The 19,418-nt window shown below is 44.0% G+C and overlaps 1 protein-coding gene across 5 annotated transcripts in view; it reads right to left on the bottom strand.

Moving 5' to 3' along the window:
- LOC118097617 (PH and SEC7 domain-containing protein 3) overlaps positions 1-19,418 on the bottom strand; it is a 151,256-nt gene that overhangs the window by 94,468 nt on the left and 37,370 nt on the right. For 2 of the 5 annotated variants that reach the window (XM_035140671.2, XM_035140672.2), the window contains 3 exons: positions 2,418-2,630; positions 2,205-2,285; positions 364-476 (listed from right to left, as the gene is read on the bottom strand). In XM_035140671.2, the coding sequence (XP_034996562.2) occupies positions 364-476; positions 2,205-2,285; positions 2,418-2,630 (407 nt within the window). Of the gene's footprint in view, positions 1-363; positions 477-2,204; positions 2,286-2,417; positions 2,631-10,147; positions 10,439-10,730; positions 11,960-14,175; positions 14,531-19,418 lie in introns of those variants that run through there. The other 3 variants (XM_060268941.1, XM_060268939.1, XM_060268940.1) reach the window with 3 other exon arrangements.

Below are 19,418 nucleotides of genomic sequence, written 5' to 3'. Positions count from 1 at the left end.
AATAGCATATTCTATCTTGCCTTATTGCTTTGAGTTTACTAGGTTTCCTTTGTTCCCCGACTAAATCTCAAAAGGCTGGAGTGACTCAGTTGCAGTCACAGTGGCCGTTTGATCTGACAAGTGCCAAAGTCAAACTGTGGCCTTCAGTGTGTTTACGCTTCGCTGGGAAATTGTTCTAATTTTACTGGGAATTGCTTTGAATGGGTGTGTTTGTTTCCCCTTGACTTTGTTGTCTTTCCTGCATTATTATCTTTGCATTACTGTGGTGTTGTTTTAATTTTTCTACTGTTGCTAGCCACCTTGAATTCTGCCTGAGGGAAGGTAGGAATGGAAATGTTTTAAAAGCAATGGAGGTAAAATTACCTTGTGTGGAAATGGCATTTGGGTTGCACTGGTAGTATCTGTTGGAGAAATGAACTAAAACTCGCTCTCTTTCCTGAGTTTCTCCAATAAGAGAAAAGGCTTTGAAGAATGTCCTGAGAAAAAATGTAAAAAGAGGAGGGGGGGAGTTAAACCAGCCTTTAAAGAGTCAAGTCAAGTCATTTTACTACAGTCAATGACCAGAAATTTCTGTAGCCTTTAAAGATGTTTGTACTGAGGTTGGAAACAGAGGACAGCATTTTCAGAGAAATGAATATGGTTCAAAAGAGCAACCACACATTATCCAACTTTTGTAAAGTGAAAAGGTAAAGGACTCCTGGACGGTTAAGTCCAGTCGAAAATCAACTACAGGATGCAGCGCTAGTCTCCACTTTCAGGCCGAGGGAGCTGGCATTTGTCCACAGACAGCTTTCTGGGTCGTGTGGCCAGCATGACTGAAGTGCTTCTGGTGCAACAGAACTCTGTGACGGAAGACAGAGCGCATGGAAACGCCATTTACCTTCCTGCCACAGTGGTACCTATTCATCTACTTGCACTGGTATGCTCCCACTTTTACCCCAACCTTGTCAAACAAATATTGCAGGTTTTTAATATTGTTCCAAAAACTTGTAGAAGCTGTTTCAGCAGAGGAAACAGTGGGAGAAAAATTAGATATATAAACACAATGGAATGTACTATCTCTCTCAAACCACTTTTAAAAAACTGCTACCTGTTTCCAGCCTCAGAATGTGATGCTTCTCAATAAATGTGTTGCAGTAAGCGGGGTGGGGGAGGCAAAGGAAAAAACAACCCCAATACAACCCCCACAAAAATGAGAGATTGTGTAAACCACTGTTACACTTCTTGCACCCCAGACATTTGAGGGATGGGGCTAGGACTGGCTGTGGTTACTTTTTCTCCAAATGTAGTCCTATCTTTCTTGCACACACTTAGGGCATGCTGGGTGCTGAGCTTCCTTTAAATCTTCCTTCCAGTAGAGAGAACACACTGTTCAGATACACATTCCTAAATCCAGCTAATCCAAATAGCTGTATATTTTTTAAGGTAACACAGCTGCTAGGGTCTCTCATCTCCCCTCCCTATATATATTTCATAAGAGATCTTGTTACATCTTGTCTCCCTCAGTCTTTAGATCACACAATGGCAAGCCTTTCCAAATTTGCTATTATTCTCTCCCTTCCCCATTTCTTTTTCCCTTTCTTAAAAAGATAAAGCTCATTTGGGGTTCAGGAAGGTGTTTCATGGGTTTCAAGTCTTCACCAGTCAAGAATTACAAAGCACAGAGAATGCAGACCTATCTGTGGTTTCTTTAAAAAAGCAAAGAGGGACTGACAGATCATGTCTGCCAGATTCCAGCTCCTGCTCATTTCTGACCATTCTGCTCCAAGCCCCAGCTTGGATAAGAAATGCATACGCAGGGAAGGAATCATAGCTCAGTCATAAGAAACACACTCTGCATTTACAAACCCCCAAGTTCAATACCTGCCATGCAAACCTGGGGGCTTCCCGATAACCAAGAGATGGGAAGGTCAGAGGGTCGACAAATAGTCCATGCATAGATGCAAAACACTAGAATCCATGCTGGTGCCTTGCCAGGTCTGGATTATGGGCTAGCAAGGCCTAGGTGTGCAGGATTATGCATTATATTCAATGCATGTAGGCATGTCAGGCCAGAGTGGGAAGAGGCTTGTTGCTGCTGGGTGGGTCAGGGGCAATCGTGCCAACCCACCTTAGAGTGAGAAGGCACACCTTAAAAAGGGGAGAACATATAGGATTATCAGTGGATGAGACACAACCCAGGAAAAGACACCGAGATTTCCTACCTGAGTGAGTGATCCAAAGACATGCCTGTGAAATCAAAGAACTTGAGGTATTCCTCAGCGACAAGTTTGCTGAACTCATTGCTTAAGACACAGGAAAAGAAAGAAGAAAAAGAAACAAGCCACATTAGTAAAAAGTGAACTTTTCATTTTTTAAAAAAATCATTCTGCAGATGCAACATGAACACCCTTTGAGATAGAAAGCCAGATCCTTACTTTTTCCCCAAGTGCTTCGCTACATCAGACCGCTTGAATCGATCCAGATGATATAGGCGCTTTGCCAGCCTCCGGGCTGCTTCCACATTGCCGCTGGTGGTCCCATTGATGAAGTCGTGACCCAGGTTTTCGTGGCCATCTTTCTCCAGGAAATCGTTGCTTCCCATGTCCCCTACGGCATCTGGCGCCGTTGTACATTCCAATCTTGCATTGCTATGAAACAAACGGGAATATTAAGGGAACTGGGGAGGGGAATATCCTTTTTAACAGCAAAAGAAGTCTACATCAAACAATAAGCAAGGGTTGTCCCAATAGTCTTTAAATATCTGTTTGCGTTCTATCCTGTTAAGTCACTTTGAGACTTTCTGGTTTTGTTTTGTTTTGCATAAAGCAAACTAATACAATAAGAAAAAGTTTGCATGCTAATAGTGAGGATAATTCTAGACAATTCCCTGTTTAGGACACAGGTAGCAGTTTCTTCACTTGAGCTTCCTTTGCCCTTCCTCAAATTCTGGTTATATTTGTCAACCACTGAAGGCCATTCTAATAGCACCTAGTATGGGCGAGTTATATCAAACCATGGCCCTTATTCAACTTTGGCACCGATCTTATCATACCTGTTCAATCTCCCATTAGAGCCATCCACGTCACCGGCTTGTTCATGTTTTCTCATTCCTCCAAAACAAAGATTAAGCACTGGGCACACACACAGTGTGCCCATGTACTGGCAATACGCAGTGCTCTCTCTTCAGGGAGGCGAGCTAGGAGATCCCCTCTCGTTAGTTTATAGGAAACCCAAATTGGTACTGGTGTGCACCAGGAAGTTCAGAGAAGGGGGGAAAGGTCTCTATCATTGCCATGTCAAGATGGCTGAAATCTATGTCTGCCATGCACCCCCCCACATGACTTGAGGAAATTCCTCTGGACATTCCAGACGGGTGGCATTCTGCAGAAATTACATCACAAGGAATTCTGTTCCATAGTGGGTGTGACTTATTTGGACACGCTTGTGTAAGTGACATCTAAAGGCCCAGACCAATGCAAGACCATGGGGGGGGCAGCAATGCTCACCTGACCACTCAACAGCTGAGCCATTGGAATCATAGAATTGTAGATTTAGAAGGGACCCTGATGACAACCTAGTCCTAACCCCTACATTGACGCGGGTGGCACTGTGGTCTAAACCACAGAGCCTAGGGCTTGCCGATCAGAAGGTCGGCAGTTCGAATCCCCGCGACAGGGTGAGCTCTGTGGCGGAATAGTGCCTGATGATGATTCCAGTTCATCATGGGTTAATCTATCACTCCCATTATAGGCAGGTGTTCCTTGGGAGGCGGAGCTAGAGGGCATTCTAAATGGCAGTTGGCAGTTGGGAGTTGGCAGTTGGAGAGTAGAGTGTTAGAGAGGGATGCAGGAGCTGTAGTAACAAGTCTGTGTTAAATAAAAAGAAGATATGTGCTTTTAAGAAGCAAAGAAATTCATGTTTATAAGTTAAATAATAAAGTTAAATGTGCTTAAACATTCACTGACTCAGCAGTGTCTCAGTACCTTCAGAGGTGTGACAAAGAGGGGAGAACAAAGCCTTCCTGGGGAAGAGGAAACTGTTTGCTTTTTCTCCTGTCATACAAAGGGCTGGTTAGCGAAGCCGAAGGAGTCACATAGTTGCCTAAGGGAGAGGCACACTGTAGCAGTAGGGATACATGGGAGGAACATCCCACTGGTGGCAATAGGTTTCGAACGCAGCGCCTGAGGTACTCTGGAGACAAGTCCAATTTGGACACTCGAGGTTTTTTCTCCTGTTTGTAGAGAAGCACAGGGAGAGCCTCTGATGCTAAAGCAGTGAGGGGGGGATCCATCACAAGCTCCTGTTGTTCGGTCCCAGCTCCTGCCAACCTAGCAGTTCGAAAGTACATCAAAGTGCTCCGGCAGGAAGGTGAACGGCATTTCCGTGAGCTGCTCTGGTTCGCCAGAAGCGGCTTAGTCATGTTGGCCACATGACCCAGAAGCTGTCTGCAGACAAACGCCGGCTCCCTCTGGTTATAGAGCAAGATGAGCGCGCAACCCGAGAGTCGTCCGCGACTAGACCCAACGGTCGGGGTACCTTTACCTTTTAACCCCTACATCACAGGAATCTCAACTACATGACAGGTGGCCATTCAACCTCTGCCAAAAAAACCTCCAAGGGGGTGTGTTCCTCTATCAAACAGCTTTTACTGCCAGAAAGTTCTTCCGGATGTTTAGCTGGAATCTCCTTTCCCTTACAATCTTCTGCTGTTTGGTGATAACTTTTCTCTTCCAGCATATATTTTCTGTGGTGAACTTACCATGAAATCACATTATTTTATTTGACGCAAGCAATGCCAATATGCACACACATTAGAAGGGTAGTCTACAAATTTTCAAATAAATATACATACACTGTGGAAATCATTTAAACTATTCCTTTTTGTTTTGAGAATACTCTCTAGCATGGCACACTGGATCTGAACTTTAGAGGCCTGCATTCAAAGTTTCTGGGCAAAGCTCTATTTTCTCTACCTACATCACAAGGTTGTTGTATGTATAAATAAGGGGCACACTACCCTGAGCTCCTTGGGCAAAATGTGGAATGCAAGTATGATAAAATAAGGGATGGGGGAAAGCCCACAGTGAGAGAACTGGAACGCCTCGCATAAATTTGTATTTCTGAATATAAATACATCTAACCCAGCTTTCCATTTCTAACAGGAATCCAACAGATGCTTCTGGGAATCTCACAAGCAGGATGTGAGTTCTAGGGAGTCTGGTTACTTACCAGGCACCTTGGTGTTTATATCTATAATCCAGGACTGGGAAAATGTTTGGAATTCCTGGGAGGTAGCAATGCATAGAAAACCCACACCGACACATTCCTAGGGGCCAGCATCAAATATCTAGGTGCCTCGTAGCACCAAATGCAAAAGAATAACAACAACGAAAAGTCTGCCACCTGTTCATATGGGCTGACAGGCTGCAACGCTTGTAAAGCGGCCTGAAAAACATGCCTTTGTTGCCGCCGCGGCCACTATAGCACTGTGTGGCCATCGCTCAGTGTTGCTGCCAGGAGCCAGGCGCTTGGATTACGGCCAGCAATAACAGAATACACATTTGCATTGTCCCAGGAATCAGCCCACACAGAATAAATAAATGAGTGGATTTGCATTTTGGCTAACTGAGATGCTATTTGCAATGCTGCAAAAATGCCCATGAAGATACGATTATTTCAGGTTGGCTTCTTCATTGCTGGAGTGCCTGAGAATTGAAGTGGGTATGGAAGAGCTCATTTGTCTTACACTTCAGCCTGGTGGAAGAATGAAGGGCAGATTCAGATTTGGAACTGCTTCTCTCCGCTTCTCGGTGGAGTGGAGAAGAAATGGAGTGGGGGTTGGACTAGATGAACCCTGGGGTCCCTTCCAACTCTACAATTCTATGATCCTACTACGCCTCTGTACTCAACCAGAAAGAGACAGAAGCAACAGAGTAGTAAAGGAGTTTTTTGCCCATTTGGCAGAGTGAATAGAAACCAATACGGAAGACTAGCCCATATGGAACTCTTTGATAACTGGATGCTAGCATGTCCAGTCCTGAATGTGTATATTTACTTCCTAGTATAGATGTGTATACAGACCATAGCTGTCAAGTTTTCCCTTTTCTTGTGAGGAAGCCTATTCAGCATGAGGGAATTTCCCTTTTAAAAAGGGAGAACTTGATAGCTATGATACAGACATGTGTCCTTGATAACCCCCTCCCTTGCTTTCCCCTGTTCTGGGGACACATCATCTTTGAAAAAAATGTTATAAAACAAGGTGGAAAGGCTGGATAAAAAGTGTTAAAGGCATCTTTATAAAAATTTAATTACAGTAAAAAAAAAATGCTGAAAAAAACTAAAAACAACTGCTGATCCCCTCAAAGTTTTAGACATCCAGATTTTTAATCAGTGGCCAGGTCAAAGCTTGCAACCATCTAGCTCTGCATCTTTGCCTTCCAAAAATTGTGTAGTATTTCCCCCTCACAATCAGTCAACGCATAGTGTTATGAAGGACAGTTCTCTCTCTCTTTGTTTGTTTATTTTTTGTTTCATTTTTTTGGATTGGTCTGAAAAACATCTGAATGCCTCTGATCAGTGTGAATATTCTCAGAACAGCTCTCATGGCAAAAATAAAGTTCTGCTTTCAAAATGATGAACTTGAAACTTGTTTCATATAAAAGATTGAAAGAACACACCCTGCAATTTATCTTTAGTTGCAAATATCCTACCAACAGTTGCAGCATACAGATAGAACACCATATGCGTAAGAATGTCGCATGTGACAATCAACATGACAGACTGAGGAGACTTCTGCATAGGGTGGGAATTTATCAGATGCTAAGCAATGATTTCTTTGTTAATTAACTTTTTATCTTGAAAAAAGAATCAAGACAGTAAACAAATCCCCACTCTCAGTATTTGATAAACTGCATTACCCTGCATTAACCTGGCTTACACATCATTCGCTGCTGCACTTTGAAGTCCTACATCAGAAAGGCCTTCAAAAGGTATGCTTTGAAGCAGCTCACGCTTCTGTGATAGGAGTGACCCAGCTGCTCCCACACACAACTCCAGAATAATGCTGCAAAGTCCCTCTGCGCCAATCAGCCTAGGAACAGAACTTCTGTGCCATTCATTCACTTACTCAGTGGAAATCTGCCAAGGAACCATGAAAAAAGGCAATGACAAGGAGGGGACAGGGAGGGAGAGAGGAAAGAACAGCACCAACCTGCTGAACTCAGCACACTGCAAAGGAACAGTTAATAGGTTTCCTTTAAAATAACTTACGCATTCTGGCTTACAAAGCATTCTCATTCGCAGCTGAAAAGCCTCAAGTCTAATAGGAAGCAAGCTGAGTTGCTATAGTGAAGTGTCTGTGTCTCAGGCTAAGCAAACCTACCTCAAAGGGTTGTTTGTAAGGCTCAAAGGTTGCCTACTGTATGCTGCTGCAGAAAAAAGCAGGCTAAATCTGAGGTGGACAGATTTAACTTAACTCCTTATTGCTGTGTTTCCAGCATTCTGGTAGCTGGGGCACATCTGTGTTTTTTGTTTTGTTTTTGTTTTGTTTTGTTTTTTTATTGTTGGTACACTACACTCTTATAGGCAACGTGTTTGCTTTTAGGGTGCATGTTTAAATAATGTTGCCAATATAAAGTCTTACCTGTATTGCAATATTTCAAATGGTAACTTAGATAATTTGGGCACTGAACCTGATGAAACACACAGCAGAATTACCTGCACTAAGAGGAGACAATTGGGATAAGCAGCGCCTCTTGGGATCCCTTCATTATTTAACACAATCTAGGCCCAAAATGCAAGATCTTCACGCTCCCTCCCTTATAGTCGCTTTTAACTGTTTGTCTCTGTTTCTATCTTTTTAAATATGCATGATATAATCAACTTTCAATGACTAGTTTTTATTCCTTACCTGTTTTAAGCCTTGGTCCTATATACCTGAAGGAGCGCCTCCACCCCCATCGTTCAGCCCGGACACTGACATCCAGCGCCGAGGGCCTTCTGGCGGTTCCCTCACTGCGAGAAGCAAAGCTACAGGGAACCAGGCAGAGGGCCTTCTCGGTAGTGGCACCCGCCCTGTGGAACGCCCTTCCATAGGAGGTCAAGGAGATAAACAACTATCTGACATTTAGAAAACACCTAAAGGGAGCCCTGTTTAGGGAAGTTTTTAATCTGTGATATTTTAATGTATTTTAATGTGTGTTGGAAGCCGCCCAGAGTGGCGGGCGGGACCTGGCCAGATGGGCGGGGTATATTATTATTATTATTATTATTATTATTATTATTATTATTATTATTATTATGTTCAGTTTATCCGTATGTTTTATTTTATGCTGGTCTGTGGCTGAAATAACATTTGATACTAACCTACTTATTTCCCACAGCACTTATCTGACTCTGTCAAGTCATACTAAGGCAGGCACCCCCAAACTTCGGCCCTCCAGATGTTTTGGACTACAATTCCCATCTTCCCCGACCAATGGTCCTGTTAGCTAGGGATCATGGGAGTTGTAGGCCAAAACATCTGGAGGGCCGCAGTTTGGGGATGCCTGTACTAAGGTGTGCTGGTGCACAGCTGAGGAATGTCTGCTTTGCTGTAGCCCAAGAGCATCATGGACTCACTACGCCAACATAGAATCATAGAGTTGGAAGAGACAACATCCTCTTCCCTTCCTCTGCTTTCTCTCTGACAAATATATATATGTAAACATTTTAAAGCACTGGTTTCAATTAGCAGCCAGCAAGTAAAACAGGAGAAAATCCTCAATCAATGTGCAGATTACTTATTTATATTTCTGGCGGTTCCCTCACTGCAAGAAGTAAAGTTACAGGGAACCAGGCAGAGGGCCTTCTCAGTAGTGGCACCCTGCTCTGTGGAACGCCCTCCCTTCATATGTCAAACAGATAAACAACTATACGACTTTTAGAAGACACCTGAAGGCAGCCTTGTACAGGGAAGTTTTTAATGTTTGAGGTTTTATCATGTTTTTAACATTTTGTTGGGAGCTGCCCAGAGTGGCAGGTACTCTGTTACATCCAGGTACATCTATAAAGTCCAGCCACACACTCTCAAGCACCTTAGTGGGTGTCCAGATTAGTGGACCCAAAGCCTAACTTTATGGGATAACTATGATAAGAGGATCAAGGCTATCCCATGCATGAAAGCAGGATTAAACCAATAAACAAAACCCTTGCTACAATGGGCAGTTTGTTTGATATTTTACTGATAATGACAGTTTGCTGCTCCTTAAAATCTAATTTTTGAAAGTTTTGATAGAATCATGCATAAAACAAATCCTTGTTTTCATGAACAGCCTCTGTACCATTTGCACCACTATTCCCAAAATGGAATTGCGTCTGTATGCGCAGGAACTTCATCATGTATACATTGTGCATCTCTCAATCATAAGAAAAACAAGGTAACTGTTTAAATTCTGAAGAAGAATTTAAGGTTTGATTTAATTTACAATCGGTGGGGCAATATAAGGCTGTATAGCATTACGGGGTCAAGCTTATTGAAATCTATCAGCAGGCTATCAGAGTTCAGCTAAAAGGAGAATTCATGGCATCTTAGGCCCAGGTAAATAGTAGAAGGTAATTAGGGTTGCCAGACTCAATAGAGGACGGGACTTCTGTGCCCTTAATTGCCCTCATCTCTTTTGAGTCTGAAAACCTTAAAGAGAAACCAGCAAACCCTTTGTTTAATTTCCAAGCAAAGGGTCTGCTGGTTTCTCTTTAAGGTTTCCAGACTCAAAAGAGAGCAGGGCAATTAAAGGCACAGAAGTCCTGTCCTCTATTGAGTCTGGCAACCCTAAAGGTAATTATGGGCCTTGGTAGGCTCACTAATCCCTAATGATTCATCTTAATTAACTGTATATAAACACAAGGATTTATATTCAACCTCAAAGTGGTTAAGTCACACTATCTCCAATGGTGTTTAATCCTTAATGCAACCTTAATCGGTGGAGGGAGAATAACATTTTAATTATCTCACAATGCATTGTTAATGCATTGCTAGATATAGACACAGTTCTTGACTTTATAGTCACAAACTTGATTTTCAAAAGCAGCAGGTCTTAGGCTGATTCTCAGAGTAAAATTGCATCTCCCCCCCCCCCCCCGCTAAATCACAGTTAACTGAAAAAGAAGTAGGGAAATATCTAATTACCTGGCTTGGAAAATGGTCAGCCGGTAACTATGCCCTTGACAAACGTGTTATCAGTGCATTCTATCTGCTCAGCAATTCTTTTTCTCTCCACCGATACCTTCTCATGCTTCAGAAAGAGGAATAAACACACATCATATACAAGTTTCTGCTTTTGTGCATCCCTTGGGGAGCAGGAATCAAAACTTAAAACAAATTTAAGGACTTCCTTCCCCTTCTTCCTAGTTCCTTAACATAACATCCCTCCAACCGACCTGCTTCAAACAAGCACAATATACAATGAAGTCAGTCCTGAACCCCCCCCCCCCTTTTAACATTCCCTTTAACCACTTGGAGACCAGAACAAAGAGTAGTTCAAGCTATTTCTGCAATTGCTTCTGGATTAAATCCTGTCCTCTAGAAGAGAGAAACAGCTGCTCCAAGAATACAGCATTTACAATTCATTTTCAAATACAGGTGTTGTTGTTCCCCCCCCCCCGAAAGGGGGCGGGGGTGGCATTATGGAATATAAACGTCTCATACTTGCCGGCTGCAGAACTCTTTAAATAAATAAATAAAAAAACACTAGCAGCTCCAGCAAACTAACCTTTCCACTTTACAAATCAGCTTCTTTACCAGCTCGGTCACCAAAATTCCTAGTGGTCGCACCAAGTTTGGAGGGGGGGGGGGAGAGAAAGGAGAACCCTGAATTTCAGTGCAAGTGATTGCAGCTATCACACACTAGCAGACAGCTGAGAACAGCAGAGTTAACTAGCAGGAATGCAAAGGGCTGTGGAATTTCTTTTTTCTTTTTTTACTGACAGACCTAACTAATGGATCAGAGAAGCTACGCTGTTAAATTCTGAGCCTGCACGCACACCAGTCCGACTAGCGTCTCACCAAAAGACAGGTGAAAAGAGCTATGCTGCAGAGATTGAAAGGTACTGGGGTTCTACGAAGCTGGAGCAGTTTCTCCACCTAGTAATTTCACTCCCTTGTTATTTATGCTATTAATATTTCTATTTTTGTCACTAAAAAGCCTGAGCTATTTTCTGCTCTCACCTGCTCTCAAACAACTCTATCAATTCTCCCTTCCTGCCTTTTCACCCCAAATCTCCCTTCCTCAAATACTGACATGGTACTACCGCTCACTGTTCTTTCAAAGCCCACCTTCCTCTTCTGCATAGCCCCCAATTATTTACGCCCCACCTTTCCTTCGAGAAGCTCAAGGTAGCGGGCACTGTGCTCTTACTCCCACCTTCATCCTCACAACAACCCTGTGAGGTAGACTGATTAGGCATGAAGTGTGTGTGTGGCGGGTCCAAGGTCCCCCTCAGCTTAACCCACCTCACAGGGTTGCTGTGAAGATAGAATATACAATATTAACTCTCAGGATCCTTCGCACTAACCTCTGAAGCCTATGGAGAGTTGAGGTTTGAGCAAGGAAGTTTAGAGGGCGTTTGCAAGCTTTCTCAGTGGTGTTGCCAATATACACAATTTCACTTAAATGTACAGTGCCTTGGAACATAACCCCCACATAAATGTTGCCTGTACCTCTGTTGAAGTACACAATTGGTTCCGGAAGTCTGTACTTAACCTGAAGCGTACTTAACCTAAAGCGAACTTTCCCATTGAAAGTAATGGAAAGTGGATTAATCCGTTCCAGACGGGTCCGCGGAGTACTCAAACTGAAGCGTTCATAAACTGAAGCGAATTTTCCCATTGGAAGTAATGGAAAGTGGATTAATCTGTTCCAGACAGGTCTGCGGAGTACTTAACCTAAAGCGTACTTAACCTGAAGCAAACTTTCCCATTGAAAGTAATGGAAAGTGGATTAATTCGTTCCAAACGGGTCCACGAAGTACTCAAACTGAAATAGCGTACTTAAACCGAGGTATGACTGTATCCAAAAACTACAGCTAAGTCTAACTGATGGTACATGTTTTCCTTCTCTCTTCCATCCCTCCTTCCTCTATGTTTCTTCAACATAAAACATTAGAATGTCACATTTCTAATTCGGAAGCAACAGAAGAAACCTTGAGGCAGTCCATTTTTTAAAAAAAGAAATAATTATTTTGTGTTTATCTTGCATTGTAAAATATCATGCATGTAGCCAGTACTTTATAAACAAATATATGAAACATATGCATAACCCCCCCCGCCGCCGCCGCCGCCGCCGCCTTCAAAGCTTAACTGGATGCAAGGCAGGAAGAGATTCAGCAGTCACCTTCAACCACTTCAGACCTGGGACTCACCTTTAACTCAAATGTGCATTGGGGTACCCATATTTTAATGGTTCACCAAATATACACGTGGGGTGGTAGTGCCACTGCTGTAAACCACCTTAGGTCAAGTTGTGACCCTGTAGCGAGTCTTGACCCACAAACTGGAGACCAGTGAAATAGAGGCAAGCCATCATTCTAACTCTGAATAAGGCAGGTTCTTCTATCTGCCTTCCTACCCTGCAACACGTGCTGTACACCCAGCCTACGTCAAAAGTTGTCACTTCGTTCAGTGTAATGGCCATTTTATTTAAGCGTGTGCATGAAAAAGTTGCCCCTTTCATCTGAGCTAGGACGCAAGACAATAACCAGCGATAAATTGGGTTTCGGTTTGTCACCTCCTACACCACTTTCACATCCTGCTCATGTGCATACACATGTTCATATCCTCTGCTCCTAGGTGCCTATAGCACCATGTAAGTACATGTACATACACACACAGAAAGAGAGAGAGAGAGAGAGAGAGAGAGAGAGAGAGAGAGAGAGAGAGAGAGAGAGAGAGAGAGAGAGAGTCCCACCTCCTAATACACATACATCCGCTTCAGAGTACCAGCTGCTGGAGCCAAAGAACAGGAGAGGGGTTGTTGATTTCATGCCCTGCTTGTCAGTTTCCCAAAGTCAGATTGCCTTGCAGCTGTCACGGAGGCTGCTAGGCTAGATGGATCCTGGTTTGATCCGGTGGGACTCTTATTGCATTCTCAATAGATAGGAAACATGTGCAGAACAATGGAATTGCCCTAAGGTGAAACAGTCTTGCTCTGAGGCTCAGAAGAGATACTGAATAATTGCATACTTCTTCTTCTTGTTGTTGTTGTTGTTGTTGTTGTTGTTGTTTAAAAAACTATCCCTCTTTAAACCATGTAGGTCTCAAAGCTGTTAAAAAAACCAAGATATACAACTGTTGTACTAGCCACAGCTTGCACAGAAGACAATCCAAGTAGACTCTTTAATCCTATGTTAATTAAAGAGAAGAGGGTACAAAATATCCTGGGTCTGTACTGGTGGTGAGAAAAGGCCCCCAGTTCCCCTTTTTTTAATACCCCTAAGTGGCTTCTAAACGCTACAGACATCATTCATTCCCCTGCCCCTCCCTCTTTCATTTCTGGGATGGCAACCATAGGAGAAGATTTGGATCACTTTGCTGAGGTGTGTGTGTGTGTGTGTCTGTATCTTTATCTTATCTAAATAGAAAAAAATTCCTTCAGCAGCACCTTAAAGACCAACTAAGTTTTTATTTTGGTATGAGCTTTCGTGTGCATGCACACTTCTTCAGATACTGAATCCTATAAAAAGCTGGCTCAGATCCATTCAATAAGCCAAAACTAGTGATGGCTAAACCTCCTGCATGAGCTGCTCTGTCACTTCAAATGCTAGCTAGGAAACTCCAAGGCAAAGTAAAACAAAAAAACAGAAACACAAGAGTGGAAATATCCTTCCAGAAATAGCAGGGTTTTTTCTCTCTCTCTCTCCTTAGCTTCAATCTATTTTGTTGGATGCTGCACTTTATTTGGAAGTGAGATCACATAGTAACCAAACTATGTTTAAAAGAGAGTTCCCCTTTTCAAAAACAACCTCACCCTTTAGGGGAAACTCAGCCAAGATCCTACATAAAACATGCATGCTAACTGATTTCAGAGCAGCCAAGGCCTCTCTCTCTCCCAGCCATGACTCTCCCACCTTGCGATCAAAAGAACACTGCTTCCCCCCCACCCCCACCACAATGTCACAGCAAGTACACTGAAGCCATGCAGAGTTTGGGCGCAGACTTACTGAACGCAGCCAAGGTCAGCAGCTGATAGGTCAGGCGAAGAGAAACACCCAGACACAAAGGAGCCCATAGGGACTCCTTAGCCCACAAGCTACTAATCAGTCTTTTTAATTTCAAAGCCATGTGACTCACTTTCACAGAGCGGCTTCGCCTCTCAAGCCCCCCTCTCCCTGAAACTCAGCCCCTAACAGCTGAACCGCATGGAGAAAAAAGGTTGGTCCCCTTCTGCTCATTCATTTAAAGGATTGGATAACATTACTGCCACGCATCATCCCCCTGTCGATCAGCTGATCTCTAACCAACATTTAGAGCCTGGCTCTGCTTTGCACCACAGCCGTCAGCTTCATAAACGACCACACACACACACAAACGCTTAGGCAATTGGCCTCTGACCTAAAATCTACCTGGCATGTTCAAAGAAAAATATACAAAGGGATAGCATCTCCCTTCTGACAGATTCATCAGTGTTCAGACAGAAAATCTGTTTCCTGTCGAGCTCTGGTCCTCTTGCTCATTTCTTGGCTTTCAAAGGACCAGCTGATTTCTCCAACCTGGTCCTCTGTACATCCACTAGCTACCAGCCATGCTTAGCAACCTGTTTGATGCTTCAAGTCCATGTTAAAGTTGAAAAATATTTCTAAACGGATGGAGTCAAACGTCACAATTTGCATTTCCTGGCATCTCCAGGCAAGGCTGGGAGAACGGCCAGAAAGGACATACGATTCTTGTATAAGGAAACTTCCTATGTTACCTAGATCAAATACACGAAGGACACTCAAGGACAGCAGAAATGGGCCAATGAAGAGGGCACTATCAGTACTGAATTTACTAAATATGTAGTAGTTTCGTGGCCTGGTGCAGGCTTCGAGTTCTATGTCTGGCCCCTCTCCGAACCTATAAACACACACAAAATATAAGAAGATGTCTTCAAGGAGAAGATGTGCTATCTTCTGCATTGCTTCTGTTGGAGAACTTGGAAGCAATGAAGCAACTCGGGAAAACAATTACCTGCTGGCCATTACTGGTCAGTTGGCAGCAGCTAGCCAAAGTCTGTTCCCACACAAGCAGCCTTCAGTCTCCACTAAGCCACCAAGCTCACTAGGCAGCCTTGGGCAAATCATTCCCAGCCTATTTTACCATCTAGGACTGTGGTAATGCTGGAATGGGGTAGCCCTATGTATGCTGCCCTAAGGTCCCTGGAAGAAAGGCAGAAAATGAAATTGATCAGCTAAGCCTAAGTAGGAAACCCTTTTTATGTAGACTAGGGTTGTCTTTTCTCAGGGTTCGGGTCTTATATGTGGGGCCAAGGGTGGGGGTGGAGAGAATCAAACCTTGTTATGATTCAGCTAATGGCAAGCTGAATACCAAAAACAGTGGCACAGTGTGATGTAGTGGTTAAGAGTGGTAATCTGGTGAACCGGGTTTGCGTCCCCGCTCCTCCACATGCAGCTGCTGGGTGACCTTGGGCTAGTCACACTTCTCTGAAGTCTCTCAGCCCCACTCACCTCACAGAGTGTTTGTTGTGGGCGAGGAAGGGAAAGGAGAATGTTAGCCGCTTTGAGACTCCTTCAGGTAGTGATAAAGCAGGATATCAAATCCAAACTCTTCTTCTTCTTCAGAGGGGTTATATGTTACCAGGAGGAGAGGGGTCTAGCAGCCGCTGTGAGCTGATCCGTGCCATTTGTAGGAATAGGAGGGATATTGTGGAGGAGATCCCATTGCAACTAGAACAGAATAAAGGTGGGAAAGAGAGTTCACCTGGCCCAAGATCACAGGGGCCAGGTTGTGAGCAGAAGGAAGGGTGCATCAAGCAGACCCTGCCTTGATGTTGCCTGGGTTTTGCTCTGCAGCTGTTCCTACTATTCCCTAAAAGAATGGAAGGCGGGTAGGAACACACACGAGCTTGGAGGCCCAGTCACAGAGTGCAGCAACTGGAGCATATTTCTGAAGGACGCCATGATGCTCAAACAGCTGGGCCTCTGAGCTCATGCATGCAACTGACTGACTGACCGACTGACTTGTTTTTTTCCTCAGGAAATGCAATGGCCCCTTGTGAGGAGATAGAGAGGCAGGGAGGCAGACACAGCTCATTCATGTGCCTGCCTGCGTCCCAAACCGCTTCTCTCGTTCTTCTTTCCTGAGGAGAATGAGAGAAACTGGGAAGAAGCAGGTGGGTTGGAGTTAGCGGTAGTAAGAACATTACTCCACCACTTCGTACTGGTTACAGGTGTGGAAGCCCTGATAAACTGTGGTCAACGGGAGCCAGCCATTCGCACCGTAACAGGACAGGCCACAAAGACATAAACCTTTATCGGATTACTGGCTTCCATGGAGAGCATTGAGATATTGTGACTAAAGTTCAGAGAGGGGCTCCCTCTGACTGAGGCCATTTTCTTCATATATTTTTTTAGGACAACTCTCCTGGCTGAAGGGGGCTTGAAATCCTTGAAATTTACCCGAGATAAATTCGCATATATCTGAGGACTTAAACGTGTGAGGAACGGTATATCGTTACACAAAAGTAGCAAGGCACCAAAAAGGGAAGTGGTCTCTTTTCTCACACAGCCTGCCCCTACCATGACCAAAACAGAGAACTCAAGATGGGGCTAAGTGGATGTGGTGTGGCTTGATTTCCAGTAGCTGAAATAATTGAGGCAGGGAACAGGAAGAGTCGCCAATGGCAACCGTCGAGTCCTGAGGGAGGAGGGAATGCTACCGTCCTAAGGGCAAAAAATTGCCAAGGATCCCTGACTCTGTGCAACCTAACCCTCACTGTCAGAGATCCTTCAGGGAAGCGCAATAAAACTTCGTGTATGGGGCAAACTGTTTCTGCTGGAAGTCTTCATAGTAAAAAGCCCTCCCCACAACACCAACCTGCCCATGATACTGGTGGGTATTTTGTATGCGAGTGTACATGAATGGTAGAAGTCTAGAGCCAAAGTATGCGCTGGCTACTTCAAAGCAAGTCTGTGACATTCAGCCCCCACCATCGCTCACTGCTTCCTAGTCCACACTGGGGGCCCCACCATAAGATGGCCAGGTCTGTGGTAAAATTCCAATATTCGGGTCGATAAATTCTCCTCAAAGGAAACCTATCGCTACCCCAATCTCCAGTTCCTCCCCTTGCCCGTCCACTTCCTTCAAGAAAGCACAACTTCTCCTACCTCTAACCCCTTATGTGTAATTCTGCCTCAGTCCCACTTTCCCCTTGGTTCTGCTGTTCTTCATGTCTCCACTCAAAAAATAATAATTTCCTCAGACTTATGCTTTTTCAGGCCACAGCCTACTTTGTTCCACTTCCTCCTTCTACCCCAGGCACCCCCAAACTTCGGCCCTCCAGATGTTTTGGACTACAATTCCCATCATCCCTGACAACTGGTCCTGTTAGCTAGGGATCGTGGGAGTTGTAGGCCAAAACATCTGGAGGGCCACAGTTTGGGGATGCCTGCTCTACCCTGTCCCTCAGCAGTCTCCATAGCATTTCACATTCTCTTTCCCCATGGTATTGCCCCTCTTCATCTCAAGTGCCTCGCAGATGTTGTTGCTCCTTTCACATTCAACCGTTCTGGAATTATTATTATTATAACGTATATTGTATTGGAGTTTTCTAACATGGCAAACAGCAAACCAAAAACACTTCAAATAAAAGCTAGAAGGGCAAGTAGCACAAGAACAGAAGCTCAAAAGGGGGATTAAGCACATCAATTCAATCACAATCAAGAAAACAAGACCTCTATTATTAGGGAGACCACATTCTACAGAGTTCTGGAGATATTAAACCTTGCCTTTCCCTTTTTCGTTTGATCATACAGTATTTAATAAAGATATTGGGGTTGTTGTTGTTGTTTTCAAAACACCCACACAAAGAGATTTGCATTTAAATACTAGTCCGGTAACCATAGGTCAGGCATCCCCAAACTTCGACCCTCCAGATGTTTTGAACTACAATCCCCATCATCCCGGACCACTGATCCTGTTAGCTAGGGATCATGGGAGTTGTAGGCCAAAACATCTGGAGGGCCGCAGTTTGGGGATGCCTGCCATAGGTGATCAGGAATTTCAAGTTGGCAAGTGAGGATCCCTCCTCTGCACCTAACATGGAAACCAAATGGGCTGCTACTAAAGGAGGAAATGTCCTCAAACCTCATTCTCCACTGATCCCTTCATCTCTCAGTCCATTGCTTACTCTGCACCTTCCTTTCAAATTCTTGCTCTTAAGTCTCCCTTAGGGTCATAAGCCACCCCATGTGAGGTTTTGATCTCTGTGAATCCAACAAACTTCCTGTTCCGCTGCATAAACTGGATTGCAAACTGCTTTAAGTAGCTGCACATTGAGCTTAGCTGTCACACCTACTCAGCCACAAGCACAATGCAAAATAAAAATAAATACGTCAAGTCAGTTCCTAGGTTCAGTGTCTTTGTCACACTCTAGTGTGAGCAAGAACAGAACGGAAGGTGGGTTTGCACAGGCCACGGGGAAAAAAGCTCAGTTTCCAGCAGGCCCCACTCAGCACTAAGAGCTGCAATCTGTTATGTATTCTGTCTCTCTTCAACCTTGTTGCAGCCCATTTCATCTCCCATGCAAGTCAGTTGATCCCCAACCTGCACTGAGTATATAAATGGGGTTGCTAAGATGTTGTTGACCGTATCATTTGGAGACTGAGCTACCTTTGAACCAAGAAGCTGCAAAAACATGCTGTTCTGAACTCCTCACAGCAGCTCAAAGGGGACACCTATTGGCTGCTCAGCATTCTTCCAGGTTTCCTTTTTAAAAATCTTTTGCTTCTACTGACAGCATGACTTGTCCTAATGAATCAGCATAGGTTGCCACATCGAGCAGTTGTTAAAACTCCATTGTCTTGAAGGCTGCTATTCTCCTTTGCCTGTTCTCTGAGCCCTAGTAGAAATAGGAGTTCTTGGGAAAGTCCAGAAATAAACGATAAATTGCAAGAACTCAGGCCAAAAGAAGATGGATTTCAAATAAATCTTCACAAGGTTTTATTGATGTGATGCGGAGTTTAAATGGGAATCACTCCCAATGTTGAAGGCAAATAAAGGTAAATTCCAGTAAAAATCAGGACAAGGCCCTGTTTCGACTATTCTTCGTCAGCAAGGATTCACAGGTCAAAGTGTACCAAATATGTTTGCCTATTTGGTACACTTTGCCTATTTGGTACAACATATTTGGTACACGTTGACCTGTGAATCCTTGCTGACGAAGAATAGTCGAAACAGGGCCTTGTCC

The sequence above is a fragment of the Zootoca vivipara genome, chromosome 16, assembly GCF_963506605.1.
Source record: "Zootoca vivipara chromosome 16, rZooViv1.1, whole genome shotgun sequence".
In the NCBI taxonomy this organism is placed as follows: domain Eukaryota; kingdom Metazoa; phylum Chordata; class Lepidosauria; order Squamata; family Lacertidae; genus Zootoca; species Zootoca vivipara.
Note: the sequence above shows the minus strand (reverse complement) of the source record. Positions and strands in the feature narration are given on the sequence as shown.